This window comes from Poecilia mexicana, unplaced genomic scaffold (genome assembly GCF_051168715.1).
Source record: "Poecilia mexicana isolate PSO_F unplaced genomic scaffold, ASM5116871v1 scaffold_12, whole genome shotgun sequence".
Lineage (NCBI taxonomy): Eukaryota > Metazoa > Chordata > Actinopteri > Cyprinodontiformes > Poeciliidae > Poecilia > Poecilia mexicana.
In genome coordinates, this window is record NW_028263381.1 from 7,486,021 (window position 1) to 7,509,795 (window position 23,775).

At 38.6% G+C, this 23,775-nt stretch overlaps 1 protein-coding gene across 3 annotated transcripts in view; it reads right to left on the minus strand.

The window, feature by feature from the left end:
- fibcd1b (fibrinogen C domain containing 1b) overlaps positions 1 to 23,775 on the minus strand; it is a 147,239-nt gene that overhangs the window by 122,292 nt on the left and 1,172 nt on the right. The window contains exon 1 of one of the 3 annotated variants that reach the window (XM_014972856.2): positions 22,046 to 23,274. The exons of the other annotated variants lie outside the window; for them this stretch is intronic. Coding sequence (XP_014828342.1) covers positions 22,046 to 22,117 — 72 coding nt within the window. The 5' untranslated portion in view covers positions 22,118 to 23,274. Of the gene's footprint in view, positions 1 to 22,045; positions 23,275 to 23,775 lie in introns of those variants that run through there. 3 annotated transcript variants of the gene reach the window in all.

Consider the following 23,775-nt stretch of genomic DNA (forward strand, 5'->3'; position numbering starts at 1 on the left):
CAGAGAGAAGGAGAGGAGAAGCCTTTCACAACAGAGCTGTGACACAGGTCTCGCAATGCATTGTGGGAAATATGAATATTTCCTGAAACTATTTGCATTTTGCTTACATAAATTTATTATTTCTCATAATTTTTCAGTGTGAATTAAAATCCTTAGTATGAAGGTTGAACATTTTCTAGAAAAAAATAACTATCCACTGTATTTTTTTTTTTATTTCGCACCGTGAGTAAGAACCACATGTGCGAAGTTTATAGTCGTCAGTCTCTGACTGAATTTTGTTGTACATGAGGCTTAACCATTGCTCTCTTTTGGTGAACCAGATCAGCCATAGCATATTAATTTTTCAGAAAAACATAACTGCACAATTCATATTGAGTAGTACTTATTGTAAGTTAAGTAGTATTTCAATAGAGCAGAAGAAATCTTATGTTTTTTGATCAACAATTAGGATCTTGGCTAATTTTAGCTTATACACTAATTTTAAGATATTGAATTGATTAAGTCCATGTTACTCAACATACTTGTGACTCTCCACATGCTATTGAGTACATTGTAGCTTACTTTAGCACTGATGCTAATTTTTAGCATCAAAATGCTCGGTTCAACCGACGGGCACACTTTAGCAGGCCCCGATTAATTTTCTAGTTGATTTCTTATGTTAGCATGTTACAGAAGCCTGCCACATTCAATTCCCTAAGCGAGGGAGGCGGCAGGGAAATTAAAATAACTTTAAAATGAGGAGAAGATTAAAGACCCGTGCTGCATGAATGAGATTGCTGCTGATCATTTTTCCAGGTTTATCTACCATTGACACAATTTCTGATTCTGCCCCTGCTTCTGTTGCAAATCCTCCAAATCCTGAACAATATTTGGCAAATGAAATCTCTCATATTCTTTTTTTAATGTCTTCATAACTGATCAGTAGGATTTACAAAAAAAGTGGCAGTCAAATGGTTAAGACATCGTGCTGACCAGAATACCACTCATCGATTCACTGATCTGATTATTTTGACCTTCTGAGATTTTAACAAATTGCCATTCTTCTCCCAGAACTATACTTAATGTTAAAAATATATTTTTTTTCCAGACTTCCCACTGTGAACTCTCATTATCATTATTACTGGGAGCAGAGGCGACGTCATAATTTCCAGCTGGTTAACTCAGCTAGAAAAGTAAGACACCCCACTTAACAACAGAACTCTCTGCAATTTTTCCAGCTGAAGTTAATATTGTAGATTGAATTCTCAGCTCTGTCTAAAAGAACATTAGAAATAAATCATGGGTTTAACCTGCTCTATGAACACAACATCATGTCAGTCTAACAGAACATACAGGATTAAGGCTCTAATTTAAAAACCATAGAACAAAAATATCCAGTTTTTTTTACACAGCAGGACAACCATTCATGTGACCTTATCTTCATGGGAAGACCTGTTGGTGTCCTAATGATGCACACATACACAATGAATGGTAGATTTTTTTTAATTATTATTTTTTATGGTTCACTTTGGGTACATGAAAACATTCCTAAATTCATTTTATTCTTAGTCTATCCTTGTTTTGGCCAGAAAATATTTATAAGGCTTCTAAAAGTTTAAATTATTTTGTATTTGCGCTTTCCCCATTCTTATTTCATGCTCTGTGGGTTCTGGTTTTCACTTTCTTAAAAAAAACAAACATTTTCAGTTCAAGTTAAGTCATACGTGATGGTTCGGCCTATTTCACCTACTTTTGTTTAAAAGCCGATTCCAGAGTTAAGCGAGCTTGCTTCTTGACGCCAGTGATTCCGAGGACCAATGTGAACTCATTGTTAAAACATCCATGTGCCAAGCTGGTCACTGAGAGCGGTGTGTACCCGAAAGATGGATGAAATATAACAACTTTCTTCCACTGCAAACAAGTGGAGTAGAAAGAACCAATCTTGGTGCCAACTCACAGACTTTGAGTTATGTTGCTGCAAACTAAGTGAGGATTTGTCAGGACTGTCAAATCATTAAGGCAAAAAGAACTCAAGCAAATGTTGCAAAATGACAAACATTTTATCCACATTTAAAGGTAAAACAGACTGTCAGATAAAATTACTCAGTGCGCATGGTGTTAAATCAATGAAAAATAAACATTGTAACTAGAAACAGAGGAATGCTCAAACTGACACTCATAAGTATGTGTCACTTTACAGATTTGCAGTTTTTGCCTTATGGTTACACTGAAATGTTTCAAATACCTGCCAAATGTCATTTTGCATTGCTGTGGTGCAATTCTGACCATAAGTCATACTTATTGCTGAACAATCTACTTTAGGATTTGGTCCTTTCATTTATGCTTTAAAAGAAGCTTAATGGGTTATACATGTCAATGTAACATCCACATGACAGGCAGGACTCAAGGATTCCCACCAGACGGTTGCCCAAAGTATCACACCGACTTAGTCTGCTTACTTTCTTTTCGCAGCGCACTCTGGTGTCATGTATTCTTCAAGCAAGCAGCACACATCCACCAGACTGTTTAATAGTACTGTGATGTATACATGTATTTTTTATCATGACCACCATTAACGTCTTCAGCAAAATGACCTATAGTAGGTTGGATCTGTTGGATCAATGAACCTTGACAGCCTACATCATCAGTTTACCACTGTTGCTTCCCTAGACCACTTTTGATAGATATGGACCAGGGATGGACTTTAACAAAAATATCTCCAGATAAATATGATCTTTACATTGATGTACATTGATATAACAATGGCAAACTATTATAAAAATAAAATCTGAGACATCTTGTATAATTCCTTATACGCTACTCATCTGAAATAAAAATGTTATTTGATCAAACTGGAATGTAAAGAGAAAGCTTTTCATTCATTTTCCACAGACACTGACTGCCAAAGACATGAAAAATGTACTATTTATGTTTTACTTTGATATTCCTTACTTTTATTCATGCTACTAACTATATGGGCATAAATACTGATACAAATTACTGTGCAGACATTCAGCTGCAATCATGCATACATTTTATTTCAATGCTAATAAAATAGTATAGGACATGCCTAATTGAAGCCATCGTTTGTGCACCAGGTCCATTTCAAAACATTTTCAATCACAGGCTATAATACAGATGTGCACAAATTTTACATCTGCTTTCAGACTCCGCTTCCCTTCCTGTTTGACGAGCGTCACTCGTGCTGCGTTTGAACCGTTACAAAAATGGGGATGTTTCAGAACTGATCAAAGCTACTGTCCTCACCCTCCCAAAAAAGGCTCGCACGGATGCACTTCTTCCATGAGTCGCCATTCATAAAGATAGAAGCGGTGAGTATAAACCATGTGTGAAGTGACAACCTGAGAGGAATTCAGAGATGAGATAGAGGGGGAAATCGTGCTACAGAGAGGAATTTATTGGTTGGTTAACATTAAAGCATAGTAACATCCCTCTGAGCAAATATTCAATCTGTCCAATTAACAGACTAGCCCCGATACTGGATACTGCAGACCTGGAACACCCTATATTAGAGATGGTTTAGATGATGCTCTGCCCCTTTTGTCTAACCAGCACAATCTGGCCCTTTGCTAAGATCACTGAAAACAACTTATGTGTTACAATTTATCCCACTTATAACATACTGAATTTGAAGAAAGAAAAAAAAAAATAGTTCAATCACGGCATTACACATTCTACTTACAAATATTGATAAAGAGATAATCAATGATATCTCTGATCAATAATGAACATCTGTCTGTCACATTACTTTGCCAGCCCTCAAAGAAGTCAGAGAACAGAGAAAGGCCACAATGGAAACTCTGTGGAAAGGAGAAACCGACTGCTGAAGGTAAGATGTTCCCTGGAGCAGTTTTTTTCACTTTACAGCTCTGTTTTTGTGACTGCTAGAATAGAAATGTTCATACGCCTTTCAGCTAGGCCTAACTTGTACGTTTTTAAAAATTGCACAAAAGCACACAATCCTTCACCTTGCAGGCAGTGAGACTGATGCATGAATAATTTGGTGTAATCATGTCCCAGATTTTTGCATCTCTAGAAAGGTACACAGTTTCTGTTAAAGGGAAGAAGACGAATCAAATGCATTACAAAAATAAGCTACCTTTCTGCAGAAATGGCAAAAGTTTAGAGACATCCTCTGAAACGAGGCTCAAGACTATACGTTTTTTTCTTTACTTCCACTTTAAATCCTACTTGAAGCACCTCTGAGTGTGATGCTTTTTTAAAAAAGAAAATGACCTAGAAATGTTAAATTGTCTCTTCTCTTAGATATAGTAACTCCTGCTGTGAGAGCCAGCCAATGGGGGTTCCTTCTTTTGCCTGCAACAATCATTTTTTTCTACATTTTCAGACCAATTCGGAGCTTGAATCATTTAAGGAGAAGGGTTCTGGAATAACAAGATGCTGTGGGAGTGAGGCCTAAAACCCTCATTTATTCAAATGTGCCACTTCCCCTCAGCGCATCTGAATAATGGCACACAATCTGCCAGATTGAATTTTTGATGATGAATAAATAATAGATGTCAGTAGATATGTCTGTTAATATATTAGCCATGAGTTTGTCATGACTGTTTAATAGGTTGGCAGCAATAAATACATCTCAGCATCTCATGCCGCCTCCATATCCGTCTATCTAGTTTGGAATCTATTTTATGCATCGAGTCTTTTTTTCCCCCTTTTTTACAATTTCCCATTAAAACTAATGTTGCATTTTATGCTTTTCATCTGACATCTTTTAAGTCATTTTTTCCTCGTTCTGCTGATCAATCAGTCACATCAGTCAAGTGAAAACATCAGATGGAACCATGTCATAAAGCAGAAATGGTGCTTTGTTGTTAGGTACTACTTCTCAGTTGACTGCTTTTTTTTGGTTGTTTTTGGGGCATCAGGTTAGGATGTTAAGATGGATGAACAATCTATGACAAATCTGTCGAGATTTGATTAGGGAAATCAAACATCCCTGTGGAAATCATTCGATTTATTTATTACACTCATAGTTACAATAAATATTTCTTGATGTTCTTAACTTAATGTTCCAGACAGTTTTCAGAAAGCGAGCGTTACACTCAAATGTGGAACTGACTAAGCTATGAGCGCTTATGCTCGACTCTCTGAAGTAGCCAGAAGAAGTGAACTCTGTTCAATGCATGCATTCAAGTCACAATCATTTAAGTGACTTGAGTCACTTTAGTTGCTCTCCCCGCAAAAAAAAAAAAAAAAAGAAAAGAAAGTGTGGTCGCTATGGATTAGGAGAGTGATAATGTGCTGGTTTGTAAACTCTACACAAAAGAGAAAAAGAAAACTGCAAAAAGAGAATAAATTGATTTCACACAAGCAAATCAATATTGTTTTTATTTTCTTGTGGTCTCAGAGATGAAGTATCCAGATGGGAAAACGACACGTCTACCAAAACTTTCTATCCTGAAAACAGAAAAATATGTGCTCTGCATATGGCACCTCACTTTGACTTACGGTTGGATTGTTGCTGCAGCATGTATCATCAGTGTAAGTGAGGTCAGTGAACGGAATCATCTGAGTCAGCACTGTTTCAGAGGACAAAGCTACCCGAGTGAAGTCGCCAGATTGCATCTGAAGACGCAATGTCAAATCTTTATCTACAGCCTGTGAGTGCATCTATGTGGCCAAACAGTTGAATTAAATGTAACTAAAAAATACTTCCCAGATATTCAAAAGGGAACCTGAAGATACTTGGGTCAGTTGCTAAAATACTTAGCTTCGTGGATGGAGATGTTCTCTAGAATCAGCCAGGATTGCCAACGAATTGGAAGAGGTCTCTGACTGAAGACTGTTGCCGTCTAAGTGTCATGACTGTCATGACATGCTGACCGTTCAACATCTGATAAGCAGAGACAATATTACACAGTACGATGTACAGATGACACCACCAATAGTTGACAAGCAATGCTTATCCACCTCATGTGCTTTTGCCGCTCCTCTTAAAAGCTCTGACCGGATGGTTAGAAAGCTGGGCAGAGAGATGTTGGAGTTGGGGATGTGATCTTTGCCCATTGTGATCGATAGTTTGAACTTCCTCTTTAAGAAGCATTATTAGCTGAATTAATCAATATGAGGGTCACACTGCTTTTCTGATGTAGCCACTTCAAGCATTTAACATGCTGAAGGGAGCGAATCTTCATCAGTGCAGACAGAGTGTCTTCACAGGTTAGCAATAGATAAAGCAACATTATGATTTTAACATCAAGTCCAACTTTTGAGTGTGGGATTTTCATGGAGGAAGCAGAAAACAGAGTTGCAACTCTCATGCCACTGAATTTGACTGGTAATATAAAACAAACAAAAACAAAGAAACTAAAGTGGCTGTTAGGATTAGCTGGAGACCAAATTTTGTACACAAAATTGAGATTGTATTCTTACAATTTGGTGGGAGAGTCAGTGTGATAACATTTAGAAAAGATGTACTCCACCATATGGGCATAACCTACTCAATCTATTAAGGTATGAAATGGGGTGTGGTCCCTAATGATGTCACTAAGTTGGGTCAAAAACGTCCTCAGTAGGAGTACATTGCAATTCACTTTCCTTTAGGAAAGGGTCATTTTGGCTCAGATTGGAACCAATGCTTTGACTTTGCATAAACTAAAAGAAAGACAGTTGGGAAGCAGAGCAGCTCAATCACACGGGGTTTGGCAGTTAAACACAAAGAGCCCCTCTGCAGTAGAGGAACATATGCCACACATTAGCATCACTTTTTTAAAGTCAGCTGAGGCTTGCTGCCAGGCATTCTCCATATTCCAGCAGTTTTCACTGGGATAGTATTTTTAATTGGTTTATGTTGAGCTCAGACTTCATCATCATCTTTCTCCCTCATGTCACATTATATTTTATGGCTCTAAGAACTGATGGTCAGAGGACAGTGAATGCTTGATTAATCTTCTTCGTTTGTCATAAATTATGGACTAGGCTTTAGAGATGCAATCGATTCCCACTATTCATATTTCAATCTGCATTTTCTTTTAGATGCAAAGTGCCTTACAAAAGGAAACTGCATGATGTATGGGTCACTTATTATTATTATTTTTTTTACATTCGTTTCCCAAGCGTTTATAAATCAAAGTGCCAATGGAACAAACAGAAAATGTCACCCTGTTTCATCCTGTGGAAAGTACTGTCTCTTAACAGCAATTTCACCAAAGCCACGTCTCTATTTGACAAAGGCTGTGGCTTTACATGAACAGAGGTCTTTAACTGTTGATTGAAATCAGCAGAAGGAAATTGGACACTTCTCACTGCAGATGTGCAGATAGAGTTCCATCTGTAAGTGGAATGGGCTTGGCTAGTTGTCCATCAAGACGACAAAGTGCTGCGTGCGCACACGCGTGCACACGCAATCTCGCTCTCCTATCCCTCCTTCCAACATTCCACCTCCTCTCCGGATCGCTTTTTTGCTTCGATCTGCACACTTCTTGTCTGTGTCTAACAGCTGATGTATAATACATTTCTGTACCCTTTTAAACTGGATAACAGCAAATCGGAAAACTGGGATTTTAAAATGTTCTATATATATAGACTTTTTGGCACTAGGGGCATTTATTCAACAATAGGCTCATAGGAAAGGGACAGAGAGAAGGGGGAAAGACATGCAGCAAAGGAGCCGAGGACGGGAGTCGAGCTGGTGATGGCGGCTTTGAGGCCTGTAGCCTCAGTAACTCCAACCACTGCACCACGTGACGCCCCATGGCGACATGGGTTTGAGCGATTATTTTGAAGAGCTGTGTTTTATCATTTTTGTGCTCTCTAACGCTGTCAAAACACTCAAATATTTGCAATTTAAATGACTGTAGTTGCCTCCTACTCTAAAATATTATTCAGAATTAAACATTTCCACATGAGATGCTTAATTTTCTTACTGTTGTATCCATTGAATGTTTTAATGGTTTGTATAAAGAATGCTTGCAAATAACGTTAGTCAGAATAAAATTAGTTCCAGTTTATGAATTAATAACGACCACTCATTTAGTGTTGCAATGTGGCTTCCATCCAGAAGAGGGTGCCGCTCGTCATCATTAAGCAGAGCCAGTTGTAAGAAAAATAAACATGGCAGAGGGATCTTGGAAAGTGAAACAGTCTGAACAGAGTCCGGTGTGGGAAGGAAAAAGGATTTTCTGTGATTCAATTTTGAAGTATAAACACCTGACGAGCTCCCCGAGTTTCAAATAGCGCTCATTCAGTCATGTTACTTGGCAGAGCAGAGCCAACTTCTCAACCAAACATGACTGATCTGCAACAAAGATATTACTTGTTACATAGAAAAACTGTACTATGACTGAAAAAGACTTCATGAAGCCAAGTTTTAGCATTCCTTGAATAGCAACAATAATAAACATTTTTGAATCAAATTCTAAAATCTTAAAATCCTTGCATGAGTACCGGGCGCACCTTTAACCAAGAGACTGTAAACTAATTAATAATTAACGTAAATTTCTTCTTCAACATGTATTTTTGTGAATAATTAGGAGCCTGAAACCTTGAGAGATTAACATTGTATGAAACATTCTGTGAAATGGGATCATCCTTCCTGAAATGAAGAGGTGGTTTAAGCCCTACAAGCTGCAAAACAGACTTGCTACTACATCATCTTTATGTATATCTTCTGGGAGAAATAAATGGGAAATAATTTCATCTTTTTTTTTTTCCTTAGACATGACTGTCATTTCTATAATCCAATTGTTTAAGGATTTCTGGGTTACAAATGCACTAAATTTGTGGAGAAAATGGCAGCATCCTGAGGACTGAAAACATAAGTGGCTCAACAGAAGAAGGAGCAATGTCTGACCTCGTCATGTCAAACCTTCCCTTTCTTTGTTTTCACTTAACCAGTAAAAAGGAAACAAGAACAGCAGTGGTCCTAATGAAGTCTGAGAGGCCTGGAGGGTATTACTTGATAACTCCTTGTGCTGTTCCTCAAAAGCCAGGTGAAGAAAGTAAAAATCTTAACTCTCTGTTCCATTTATCTTTTAGTCTTACTTAGAATTAAAATACTTGGAGAAATATTTTGCTTGCCAGCTGCCATTTCTTGGGAAATAATGGAACATGGTCTATTGAGTCTACTGATCTTGAGTAAAAATGTCCCAGAACTGCTTATATAGCACCACCATCAACGTCTCCATCTGATACGGCACAGGCTCCACTTACTATTCAGGGGGAAAAAATGATCAATTTAAAGACTACATTCTGATAGGATATCTGTACTTAACTACAAGAACAGAGGAAATGAAATGGGTTCTCTTTCAGCATAAAGATCTAGCTTGCAGCTCAATATGAATGACAGCAAAAAGCTGCAAGCTTACAGGTGTTGCAAAGACTTGCATTGTGATAAAGCAGAACGATATGTTCGGCTCAAATGGAAATATGTAATACAGGTTTCACAAGAACAAAACTGGATAAGATTTAAGAAACAATTTGGGATGAAGATTTTGCAACACATTTCTACATTTTAAACATCCTTTGAATCAAAAATAACCCAGCCCAGGTTCTAATTGGCTAACCAGTTCTTAGCCAATCAGAACTGGCTAAGAACTAATTGCCAGTTAGAATTCTTAGAATTAGAGCTGAGATGGAATTAGAATTTGGGAAAAGGTGATCCTTTGGGAACGTCAGTTTTCATAAATATTTATTTTTAATTGAAAACTATGTTTTATAATGTCTCTGTATCCAGGTTAGGTCTGAGAATTTTCTCAGTTTCATAATTTAGCACGACTGCATGTTGATAAAAAGGTGACAACTTTCAGGTCATAAGGCGTTAGCTAGCTGAACAAAGCTGCCAGTGTTAAAAACTAACTTGTTCATCACTCTGTCAGTGTAATTTGTCTTCAAGGGTACTCAAAATGTAGCAAACTAAACAATTTAGAAGTGTTTGGTCTTCATCGTTGATAAAAGAAAAGTGTACTGTAAGCCAGCCTGAAGGGCAGCCTTTTTTTGCTACTGTGAGAAGAAGATCTAGCTGCCGGCATTGTTCTCTTATATTCTCTCTTCTGATTCATAAATTCCTCTCTCTCCTGCTTTACAGCCTAAAATAAGCCCTTTACAACCAACTAGCCTCAACCCTAGCTCATTACACAATCCATAATTACAAATTGCTTTGATAAGTCACTTGATTTTATGTTGCACAGTATACTATGCACATATATGAGCTGAAAGAGAATTAGGGCAGGTATTCCTTTCGCACATGCACAAGCTAGAAATAACATTTTCCATGAACCCCCAAAGGTTTCAGACTGGCTTACAGCTATATACATGTGGTCTCAGTCAACAAAACAGGTCAACTCAAGAACTACATACTTTCTTATATTAAAAAGAAATCATGGCCACTGTACAGCCTTTTGCAAGACAGACTTTGATGTCTTATATAGTGGCGGGACTCGATTAGCATTTTTAATCAAGTTAATTGCAGGGTGCGTAATTAATTACTTGCGAGTTATTATATTTAATAGAAAACTACATATAGACAAAATAAGCAACATTTTCAATTCAAAAACCATTTTTCTCTGCCAACTAGTTGAATAAATAGACATATAACCTCATCAACAAATATATTTTTTGGTTTGTAATCTATTATTTATGTTATTCACCCATCAGATTGCTGCATATTGCTATGATACCCATTCAACATCAAGCATTTCAGGAATCCTTGGTCATTCTTCTTTCAAACTGTGAATGCTGACATTAGCACTGGGGGGGCAAATGTGCTTGCAGCAACATATTTTGGATTCAGATGTTATTTTAGGGTCGAGTAGCTTCAGTGAGAGGCTAACGCCTTTTTGCACAACGTGCACACGACAAGAGTCAACAGCAAAATTGAAACCCTAGTGAGCGAAGACAAGTAGTTTTGTCATCCATCTCAGTTTGCAGATGTTGCTTGTGACTTACAGACGTATCAAAATCAGAGTTTTCACCAGAAACTTTGTAAGAAAAAGCGATAAACTGTTAAAAATTTAAATGCCCTAAAGTCTACGTAATGAATCAATCAAAATGAGCACATCAGTAGAGCTCCATTAAAAGGTGATACCAAGACGCTAAAGGTGGGAATCTGATAAATCCCAAAAACAGCAAGGATTGGAAGAGCAAGCAATACACAAAGTCAACTGGTGTGATGAAATGCAACAACAGGGAAAGGATAATAAACAAGGGAAGCATATAAGTATACACAGAGGACAACTGAGATGCACAAAGTATAAAGGTAACAAGACAAGCCACAAGCACTAAGATATGCACAACCACAATCTACCAACTGAATGAATGAAATAACCAAAATCATAATGAGACTCGTTGCAGATGTTGCTTTTCTGAATGCTGGTAAGCAATAATGTGGTGAGTACAGAAAACTGGAGGGCATTTAAGTTCACCCTTTCCTTTTGGATCTGAGACCTTCAGTGATTCATGCCCTCATCCTCCAGTCTTCTCAGCTTTGCCTTGGTTGTTTCCTTTATTTCCCCAAACTGGTTCAAATCTGTATTTTCAAAACCGTTCGGCTTTCACCGAGCCCTCTCCCTTTCTTGTCGTCGTCCTTCGTTGCCTCTGCTGCTTCTTTCAAGGCCTTCCAGCCACCTTGCAGTGTAAGACATCTGATATTGAAATGTTCAGTTCCTTCATGTCAGCGACAGACACAGAAAGGGAGAAAATGAGAAAAAGACATTGAAAGAGTGCGTGGGTCAGATAACAAAGGCAGATAGAGGATGAGCGAGGCCACAAGCGCAGTGGACAGCTGCTGTCATGTATAACCTTCAGACTGGAGCCTTGTAAAGTCACAGGACCGCAGCATAGTCATGTTACACAAAATGGATCTCTCTGCATAACAGTCCTACACAAAAGAGCATGCTGCTCCATTAAGGTGCTAAATGACTTTCTATGAAAAAGCTTACTTATGTAACAACTTGACAGTAATGGCTCATTACTGCTATGCTCCACCAACACACAGACTCCTCTCACATGTTCATACCTTCATTTCTAACAACAGGCCCACTCTTCTGTTAACCATCACACTATTCACTAAAGATAAAACAACAGATCTCACCTATGACTGTGGTTCTGTGCTGTGTGTGTGAAGGAAGCTGGCAATGAAAAGATAAACTGAATAAAAACAAGATGCAATTAAAACTGTTTTTGAGAAGGCATTCCCGAAAGAGAATAGGCAACACAGGGTAATGTAAAGGCTTTGAAATTGATTATAGTGCACGCTAATTGCAATGCCAATTAAAGTCAGTTTTGATATGCAACAAAAGCCCCAAAGAAAAATCAGTAACATGACCAGAATGGGTTTTTTTTCTTCCATCCTTGATAAGCATAAAAGAAGCACTAACTACCAACATCATGAACTGGCTCAGTTAAATGTTAAAAAAAAAAAAAAAAAACAGGGAGATGAAACTGCAGGAAAAAATTACTTGCAAATTCGTTGGCACACCTCTGTTAATTATAGAAAAACCCATAATGGTCACTGAAACAACCTGAACCTGAGAGAAATAAGTGAAACTTTACTGGAAAAAATAACCAATTGAAATTAGATGATCATTTTAAAAATGTAAACCAGTAAAACAAACCTGGACAAAAATAATAGTACCCTTAGAAAAAAATGAAAGTAATTTGACAATTGGGACATGTTAAACTAAGGTTCATCTTCTAAATAGCAAGATATTTGTCCTCAAAATTCAGTTTTTTAAAAGGGTGACAAGGAGTCAATGTGCTGTTTGGTAACATGGTGACAATGAGCATGGAACACAGGAAGTGAAGGAGAATTGTCCCGGGACATCGGAAAAAAATAGATTACAGACAAGCATGTTAAAGGTAATGCCTATAAGACCATCTCCAAGCAACTTAATGCTTGAAGACTATACTTGTACATATTATTTTGAAGTTTAATATCCACTGGACTTTAGTCAAAATCCCTGGCTGTGGCTGCAGGGAGGATATTTGACATCAAATTGAAGAAAAATATAATACAAATGGTAAACAAAGAGCCCAGGACAACCTCCAATCAAATATAGTCCCAGAAGTAGAAATAATGTAAAGCTTCATGATTTATTCCAAATATAATAATAATAATAATATACACTGTGTGATAAGCTACATAACTTAGAATCCTTTATTTTGTGGTCTGAGCAGTCTGTCCTGCTGGTTTTACAAAAAAAATTAATTTGTAGACAAGATGTAATGCAATATGATGCAATAAAATCATATTGTATCTGCTGGGAATGTATACAGCCGAACTGCATAATGCTTACACATATGCGAGGGCATCATTAATGAGATTTTGCACCAATCCAAGCTGCTGATAAAATGATGTCTTTAGCCTCGGCAAGGCCTTCATTCTGCTCTCACTGCAGCAGGACAGCAGCAGGAAAAACACAAAAAATGATTTAAGGGACTAAACAGCTGAAGTGCTGCAGAAAACATCTGGCATATTATTAAAAGAAAAAAATAAATAAAGTGGAACCTTGGAGTGATTTAAATCCTACATCAAGTGAGAATGACAACTATTTTACTTTGAAGGAAAGCTCTCTTGAAACTCTATAAAATGTTTTCTGGAAACTAAATTTGAACAGTTTTTTCATAGCTTATGGAATGCCACTTAGACCACATAAAATATTTACTTTGAAGCTTGAAGGATTTACACAATTGTAGTCGTCAGACCTTGAACATGAGACTTTTAAAAGCATAGAACTATTTCAAGGATATGAACCATAATACTTTAGTCAGTGATTTTTATAACAATTTACATTGAAATAAAAGATAACTATGTTATTGATAAAGCAGCATCAGGCTACCATGTCCCCCCAAAATAGTTAAGGATTCATCTTTTATCCTTGTTTTTTTTAATCATCTCTACCAAGTAAACAGTTTTTTCTTTGGGTTGTTGCTCATGGTTTCTCTCCTCCACTATCTCTGTCTCAGTGTCATCCTGCTTCTTCCTGCACACTCAGATGGTTCTGGTTCAATAACTTCTTTCTCTAAATGCTTTGTTGTTTTCCTCTCAAGGGATTAGTCACCTTTCACAGCTGTGTTGATCACCTTAGTTTTTCTCTTAGTATTTTCTCTCTTTACAGGTAATTTTCTCACTGTAGTAATATCGTTAGCCACTTTTTAGTCAGAGCAATTATCATAGGCATGAAATTAGTGTCGTCTCTTACATTATTTCCTTGCTGTTCATTTGATGTAGAGGGTCAATAAATTACGAAATGTGGTTATAAGACACATTGATAAGTGCAATGAAGAGTCATAATGATGGAGTGGTGTTTCAAATGTGCATTGCTGCAAAAGTGCTAGGTTCAGCTTAAATGTGTTAATGACAAGATTGTATTAATAAAGATTAGTATGATGAAAAAATTGCTCAGCTTGTTTGTCAAAGGAAAATGTGATGACCAATATCTTCTGTCTAAAAGCTTGATTTTATAAGAAAAACTAAGCGTTTCCTGACCAATTATTAACCCTCGTGTTGTCTTGCGGGTCAAAAGTGGCCCACTACCATGTTTAGCTGTAGAAAAATAGCTTAAACTTTTTTTTATAAACTTTTTGAATACATTTACTCCTTGGTGATAATCAGATATTTTGACCCACCTGTACTCGTCAACGTACACTATAACTGAAGCGTTAAGTTTAGTTGTGCCAATCGAAAACACACAGCCCACGAGTATACATAAATATATACACATGCAGAAAATACAAACACTAACGCTTATAACGCTGTGTGCTCTTCTTTTTTTTCCAGAACATTTGCCAGTTTCTTGTCGTAGGCTTTGACTGGGCATGAAAGTCTACACACACACACAAATGAAAAGTGAGAAGGACAAAAGAACGAAGCCCTCGTAAAGGTTGAAAATGTCCTATCATACGTTTTCTTGGTGCCACCCGGCACCGGGCAGGGAAGACTGATGCTGAGGTTGTTAAAGGCTGCACTGCTGCCATGGCATGACCCCTCCCCCCCAAAGGGAAATCACAGACTCAGTGAACCAGTCTCTTTGCTCTGTTTTTGCTACAGTCCACATCCTCTTTCACCTCTGGCCGGATCACCAAGTGCATTAGTTTGACAAGGGCACCCTAAAAAAACAAAACAAAAAAAAAACAGATTGCAGACATCTAATACACACACCGCGCCGTGACAACCTTCCAGTGTTAAAAACCCTTCCTCGCAAACAGAAGCGTATGAAATGTGCTTGTACAAATCTAAATGTCATATCATTACTCTACAAGTCAGAGGAGTGTTCTAATTATGATTATTATAGTTGTACAATTAATCAAAATCATAACATAAAGGTAGCAATTTTCACTTTGCACGCGTCATCTTATTAACTGTAATTTTCGGAAGGCTTTTTAACAAGCTGTGGCAAGTGACGGCTTAAGCTGGCATCTTTTGATTCCATAAACTGGAAGGGTAGTTAAAAAAAAAAAAAAAGGTACTTATGTACAATTAATGTCCATCTTTTCTGATCTCGGCTGTCGTTTGCTGACTCTGCATGCATGTTCTTAATTAACTCATCCATTAAGAGCAATAAAATCACTTTCTTTTCCCAAAATTGACCTTGTTTTGATAGCCATTAATTCTTGAAGGAGCTTTAAAAGCATTGGTGCCCTGCAAAAGAATTCATACCTCTAATTTTTTCGGATTTTGTCATGATAAAGTAACACATTTAAATGTCTTCCAATAGGATTACATTACATCAACACAAAGTAGTACATAATTATGAATTTCTGTTTTTGCATTAGTTCAACATTTTTTAACAAGAACAAATCAGAAAAGGGAGGAGTGCATTCATACCTCCTAAACCACCCACCCAAAATGATTGTGACCCCTTCATGGCTTGTGGCAAACTTGGGCTTTCAACAATGGATTTTTGGGCGATATGACAGTAAAAAGGTTCATCTCAAACGCCTGCAACACATTTTACATTTACAGTTGTTGTAAAGTCATTTAACTTCCACTGCAAAATTATTCCTCATTGTGGTCAACATGTGGCAAGATTTTAGGATATGGACACATTTTCAAGGCATCATACAAGCTTCCATAATAAGGAATAGGAAGATAAACAGGTGGAGACACAGAGATAGAGAGACAGATGGATAGATGGCAGATATAGTGAGCAGTTTTTTGGTCGGCCATGCCAGCCTCTGATACGTTTGTCAAATGTGACTAAGTGACAGCTGCTGAGCAGAACTGTCAGGGTTTTTCTTTTTTCTGTCTTACACAAAAGCTTTAAATCGGAACAGTCAAAGGATTCGGGGCTCTCAAGCGATTTGTTATTTCACTCTTGAGCTCTGTTGTCTTAAGCAGATTTTACATTCATTTGCCACAATATGTCAAACTCTTCAGTCAAACCTAAAAATCAGCCGACATTTACTCATAGCTTGGTTCTGTTAGTCTGTAGTCTTATCAATAAACCTTAAGGCTCTTGTGAACCTTCTCATATTTAAATTGTGCTGGAGATTATAAAGCTCAATACTATTGGTGCATGTCACCCACCAATAGTATTTGTTTGGTGTTGCAATTACTTGCATTTGCTTCCAAGAAAACACGACCAGTGGTTTAAAGGACACTGCATTAATTGGTTTAAAGTCAAAGAAATCTGGCTGCGTTATGATGTTTTTGGTTAAAAATGTGCTTCAACCCTTAAGAGGTTTTTCAAATCCAGATTCTAGGGAGTAGAAGGCATTTTGACTTGTGTGATGACAGCATGTCTTGAGTACTCTGCATTTGAAGGCTCAAGAGTTGATGATGGAGCGCTACTGCAATTAATTCGTCTTTGTTTCCCTTTTCCTCCACTGCCAGCCTTTAGACACCGTTAAAATGCATTTAGCCCATAGAACTCGTTGACTAATGTGTTAAAAGGATTGAGTTTTGGCTTAAAATACACAGCTTTACAGCAGTAATCCATCATGTTGACAGTTGACACTAAAGACCTCCCTCTGTGATGATTTGTGATGGCAAAGGTCCCAACAAAACGGCACTTTATGACATTGTCGAAGTGCGAATGGTCTGTGCCACCACATGTGGGTGTGTGTTTAACTGAGTTACTGCAGACAGATAAATCCTGGCAGGGACATCCGACCCTGATATCATTTCTAATTGGGTCGCTGCAGAGTCTCGTTCTGATACACTTGCGATAGCAAAGGGTTGTGTGCTTATAATAGCTTTGTTTCCCATCTTCCGGAGGTAAATCTTTCATTTTACGGAGCCAGACGTTTTTTTTTTTTGTTTTTTTTGTTTTTTTTTCTATTCTCAGCCCTGCAAAGAAGTGTAAAGAGAATCCTCTTTTGTCACTACTGTGAAAAATGTAGAAATGGCCATTTAAAATTTGAGAAAAAATTGTTTTTTTTAGCAAAAATCACCAGTCTTTAAATTAAGGTCTCTAGGAATCCCTATAATGTAACATTTTTATGTAAGGATTTTTTTGTTTGTTTGTTTTTTTATTTACATTTTTTAAAAATCTACTCTGTTGTACAGAAATGAAAACACATGATTAGGTCAGATGAGACTAAAGGTCCACCTCATCTGTCCTCTCATTTGAGAAAATATACTCACATTTGAACTTTAGTAAAAGAATAGTCAGAATAAAGTGACACATGTTAAGGGAAAATTTTAACTACCCCAAAATTTGCATATTATTGCAGAACTATGATCCTAAATGGTCAATCAGTAAACCACTGATACAGATCAGTTCGTCCTGTCACATCATACCAGATGATCGGGTGAGATCACAAGTCTTGTGTGCTTTCAGATCAGGCAGCAGGGGTTGCAGAACAAATGGGGCATGTCTTACACCTTGGAGCATTGCAGATTTCCCCTCACGAACGGTTCTGATGCAGCCAGCCTGTTCAAATATACTTCATGCTTTTAAACACAAGCAAACCTGTTACACGTCATTCACAGCATGCTATCAGATTCTGCTGATCAACATCGTTCCAGTATACAGACAGACACTGAAGGATGGTATGATACTCCCCTCTGTGTGCACCCACACTCTGTGCAGCAGCAGCATCAGCAGCCGTCTTTGCATTGTGCGTCACACTTGCTCTACAATCGTCTTGTAGCCTATTAGCCTGTATTCTCAAGAACCAGGGTATTTTTTTTTTCTTAGGAAAAGATAGCATAAATTACTGAGGGATCAAACTACTTTGCTGTTAATGTTATTGTATAATGTTGGTGTTTGCATGTAGCCGTTTTATCATGCAAATGCCTGATCACCAGTCTGCAGACCGATTTTCCTCTGGGGACAAATGAAACGATCCCCCTCTCCATCCATCCATCTACTACTTACATCCATCAGTGGTGGGTGGACTTCAGCCTCTTAGTTCATGTCAGGACTTTTCAAATGATTGTGCGTGCATGGTAATGATGTGTAGTGCAAACACAAAGTCATAGTGCAAATAGACAATCGTGACTTCTCTAGCAATGGTTCGATTTGACTCGCCTCGACCTTCTAGAACGTTTTCAGAGAAGACCAGGTTCTGTTTCATTGCCAAAGACAGTTGCAGAAATATTGACAGAAGGGGCAAAAAAAAATTATGCCACAGGTGATTTTTTATTTTTTCCACTCAATGTATTGAAATTAAACAGTTATTTTTCTCTTTTGAAAATCTAACTGAGATTATATCACCACCATCCCAGGGGAATATGAAAACTTTTCAAATGTCTTCAACAGGGGTGCCAATAAATGTGGTCGGCTAAGCATTTGGTGGTTTTCCAACATATTGATCTATTGATTACTTTGATCTGTTCGTGTTGGTTCAGGCTTCTACCAGGGAAGCTTGGACAGCATAAACCCACAAATTTTGTGTTTTCTGAGTTTTCTGAGTGGCCAAGGCACAGCTGCCATCTGTGTTTTGCTTTTTTTCCTCTCTCTCCAACTCTCTCTACAGAGTCCTTTCACTGCTCTGGAAACTTTGGTGATCTCAGAGAGATATTGATTGCCTCCAGTCCGAGAGGGGCAACCCCACTGGGCCTCACTGCCTTCTCAGTTATACTGGCTGTGTGTCTGAAAGCACAGGCCATGTTCAGTAAATAGGAGAAATCACACAGATAAACATGGTGTAGAGCCATATACACTGCGTGTGAAACAAATTAAACTGTTCAAGCCATCAATTCCCATGCTGGTGTCTTTATAGAGGAGCCCTAGTAAATAAATACAAAACAGCAACCCATCATCCAGCGTTGTAGTATAATCGCACAGTTCATCTTTTAGTGGTGCAATGGAAGCAAACGCAAACCTCGTTTCTTTTTCCATCAATAATGCTTAATATGGATGTTTTGCCCTGGAGTTCACTTATAATACATTAAGGTAAGAGCATATCGGAAAATCCATGTTAGGTTTCATACAGTAAATTAGATTTCAAGGCTGATTGTATTTAAATCTCAATACTACTACATCTGCTGTCCTCCGCTTACAAAACTGAGGCCTTGCACATTCATGATGTGCAGCCTGACATGGCAAAAAGATCTTGCCACATTCAGTCATCTCACCTCTAAGAGATCTCCACTGCCTGACCACTCCCCACTCCTTCTGAAATGACTTGTCAGAAGCACGAGCGTAGAGATAAAGAGTTGGTGTAAGCACTCAAGATTACAGAGACGGCGAGGGGATCATACATGTTTGCAGTGAGAAAGAGTTTTGCGTGCGGCTGTGTGTGATGGCAAAATAACGGCAGGGGAAGAAAGACAGATTGATGTGGGGAGGAGGAGAGGAATGGAGGGGAGCATTGTGAGCTTCTCATCTCATCCTACGTCCCTCCTGATGCCGTCTGCCGCAGCGAGCATTAAGCTTATGGAAGGTATTTGTTGTCTTGTCATTCTCTAACCTTCCCCGCAAGCATCAATGAGTTATTCAGATCCCCCCCCCCATCCCCCCAGCTCCCACAACTAAACACAGAAAGCAAAATGGCACATTACTCATCACATATTATTTTCCATTCATTATGTCTTCAGCCCAGGTTTGTATTCACGTTTCTTTTGTTTTTAGATGGGCTGTTTGTAGGAAATAAAAAGGGGTTGCATGAACGTCTGACAACTGTGAGGTTTGACAAACGAAGCCTAACTGATTTTAATAATCACGACTCCTCTACTTGGCTATGATCCATATGCTCCCACCACAGCACCAATGCATAACCAGTTCATCATGACTTAACCCCTCAACAGTCAAAAATTGGACTCCCAGCCATCAGGAAACCCACCATTACAAGATCATAACATTCTTCGCTCTGGAAGTTGATACAGAGTGAAGACTGAAAGTTAGCTATTTTTGGTAAATTTCTATCATTTAACACCTTTAGAGTTAGGATAAGGGTTTGTATTTGTTAAGGAACATCTACAGAAATTGTGGTGTAGCACTGCTCGCTGAGCAAATCATAAATTTGCTAAAACAGATGCTACAAACATCCTAAAATGTAAAATTCATAATTTTCTCACTTTTAAAGTAGCAATATCCTGTTTTACTACAACTCCCATCTCTTTTCCCCCAATATAAATACTAACCACTCTGACTAAGTGGTCCAGAATACTATCTTTTTGTAGTTCCTAAAAAAGAAGTCACAAATATTAAAAATTGTAGTCTGCTAATCAGAGCTTTCCAAGAAAGGTGCATCTCTACTGCAAACATTTTGAGATCTACGGGTGCCAGTATGTTAAAAACAACATCATGGAAGAGTTATTTTAGAAATTCGATTCAAAAACTGATTCTCATACATGTTCAGGACACACACAGTGATGTAACCCATTATTTGTCCATTTGTTCTCTACCATACCATTTACTTCCACTCAACTTTCCATTAAAGTCCTTAAGCGCTAGCTTCTTTAGCCATAGCCTTTCAGTAGCTAATCCTCCTAGTGTGTCAAAACAGCAGTCCCACTGTTTGTGTGTAGAGGTTAGCAGGCTATCAAATTTCTGTATTAAAATATTTTAAATTGATCTTGAGTAAATTTCATGCATTCTATGTAATAACATTTTAGGTTGTCATTCAAGTTAACGGCAATATTTCACAGGATCTACTTGAATAGTTAACAGTGTGACAGTTCAACACACCTTGGGGCCCCCCTGCTGGTCTATGCGCTGAAAGCAGCAGCATAGTTTGCTTGTGCCTCAGGCTGGCTCAGCCTAGAGGATATGTGCCATTGGCAGGTTTCCCCTCACGGGATAGGAGCTTTACTTGTTTTGAGATCTGATTTAGCTTTGGCACCGAAAATGGTCCCAAAACCTTGAAAATGTCTTATTCCCTTCTTTCTCCATATCATGCAATAACAATTAAAAGTTCATTTTGAAACTCGGAAGGGTGTAGCAAATGCTCTCCTCCTTTTAATGCATTCATCAAGCATAACAACCTGTCCTCATTCTAATTAGGGGAGGACAAATAGGCTCACGGTGTTTTTGCTGCCCTGGGTTGGCAGAGGCGGCGAGCTCTAATAGTGCCCCGAAATCCGATTCCGCGCTCCAAGGGAGCTCCTCTCCCTTATGGGCTGTCAATAACCCTCCACTGACCTTGTGAAAACACATTGACTATTCCCCAAAGTGAGCTTGCCTGACTGTAACACAACGCACGTCCGCTTCTGTCTCAATTCATCCGAGCGGGGAGACAGCCTAAACGGCTCAGGAGGGGTGTTCAAATCAAGAAGGCGTCCGTATGCCAAGTTTCGGAGGATTTCCAGACATCAACGTACATGCGTACAGCCCTGAGCGCTACATGAAGATGAAGTATGCCGAAGACGCAGCCAAGATGCGCAAACAGTTATCGCCCACAGTGATGATGATTTTTTTTTACTACTTCCAAAATGTACCAGTTTCTATGTAAACGTTAACATTCCCGCTAAACGGGATTTATTGGTTGCATGACAATGCGGGAGGCTTTAGACAGTGTGACAAGAGCAGAAGCTCATCTGCAGCTATGTCCTGTAACAACGTCTCCACGGTGCAGAGATTCGCCCGTGAGGCAAATCCACCACCGAATCCAGCGTGGTAACATTGCACCAAGCAGATGCACCACTCCTCGGAAACAGGGCACAGGGAGGCGCAAACACAGATACATTCATACATACCTGGTTTTTATGCCGAGTTCCATCTTCGAGTTCAGAAGAGCTATTCATGATTCCCCATCGGTCATTTACCATCCCACGGAGAAGGTGCGCATCAGATCCGTCTTTCCTCTTTCCGGGCGTCAGAGAATAAACCCACTTTATTTTATTATTATTTTTCTTTCACATTAATATGTACCTGTCAAAGTCAATACCTGGTATTCAAGCCTACTCCATGGGAAAAAGGGGAGAAAAAAATGAAGAAAATACTAATAAGGATTGTAAGTTCTTCAGCCGCACAAATTGCGCACCAAAATGAGATTTAAATTCCTCCCCGGAGTTTCCTCAGCGTCCGTTCATAACTCCATCTCAATAGGGTAACACACGTGTTTTATTTGAAGGCTGCAATCATTTTTTTTTTCTTTTACCTGCTTCCCATATGCATCAAGATTGCGATGAAAATAAACGAAGAAACATACAAATGATCCCAAGAGTAGGAGCACAGTATCTTTTTTTTTCTCTACTCCAATATATATATATATATATGTTTTGTCCGTCCACTTCGTAAGAGGAGAGTTGAGAAGGTTGACCAAGTTGGAGTGCGTTTATTTTAAGTGAATTTGGATGAAGTCGTAAAGCAGCCGTGTCCTCTTTCCCCCCCCTTCTCCTACTTGTTTACGCGTCGGAAAAGGTTTTATGCCAAACCCGCTGGTGGATAGAGCCTCCCGTAGCCCATTTGCGCCAGTTGGATCACAGAGAAGCCTTTGACAAGACGGGTGTGAGGAGGGGAGATTAGAGTGCTCCTCTCCGCCAGTGAGCCGAGCGGGGCGCTCCGTTCCTCTCCGGCTGTCAGTTAGCGGCTCCCTTCCGTATGCGCGGCGCGCTCCAAGGCTGCGTCTTCTTCCCTTGTACCGCCCTGCCCTCGATTGCTGTACCACTGACTCACCGCCTTCTCTTCCACTCCACACCGCACCGTGGACCCTCCTATTCCACCGCAGCAGCAAGATCATGAGAAATCTATGCGTAAAGTGTAAACTGACCACCACGGACAGCGATTAAAAAAAAAAAAAAAAAGTTGCTTGTTTGGATTTCTGTCGAGATTCGGACTTTGTTAGGTGGGTGAGCTGTCACCGTAGCCCACAATTTGAAACCTCTGCCTCTAAAAGCGGGAGGGTTTAATGGAGCCCTCATGGGGGGGGGGGATACTAAAACACAAGTCTGCCTAAATTATCTCACACTACCACTTTAAACCATTCCCATTTCCCTATGCAAGTGCATCTCAGTACTTTTAAACATAATCAAAAAGTTAATTTATTTCAGGAAATGCACCTTATACACATTATACTGTTACAAATGTTAGAATTCAAGCATTTATCTCTGATCATGTTTAAGGGAAATATATATATATATATATATATATATATATATATATATATATATATATATATATATATATATATATATATATTTGTTTTGTTTTTTCAGAAAATCAAACATTACATAAGACTAATAAAGAGATAGAGAGTTCTAGTCATGTTAGCCTGAAAAATTAATGGATACATGCAAGTTGTGAGCCATAGAAAGGCTGCAGACTGCTGTATGCATGCAGGCGTATTGGTAGAAAGCAGAGCAGAAAATAAAGTGTGGTAGAAATAAGGGGGGACAACAAGCCTTAGAAGTATTGTGAAGCAAATCCTATACAACACATGAAAGGTGGACTACATCCAGAAGACGGGCCAGAACAATTCCTCAGT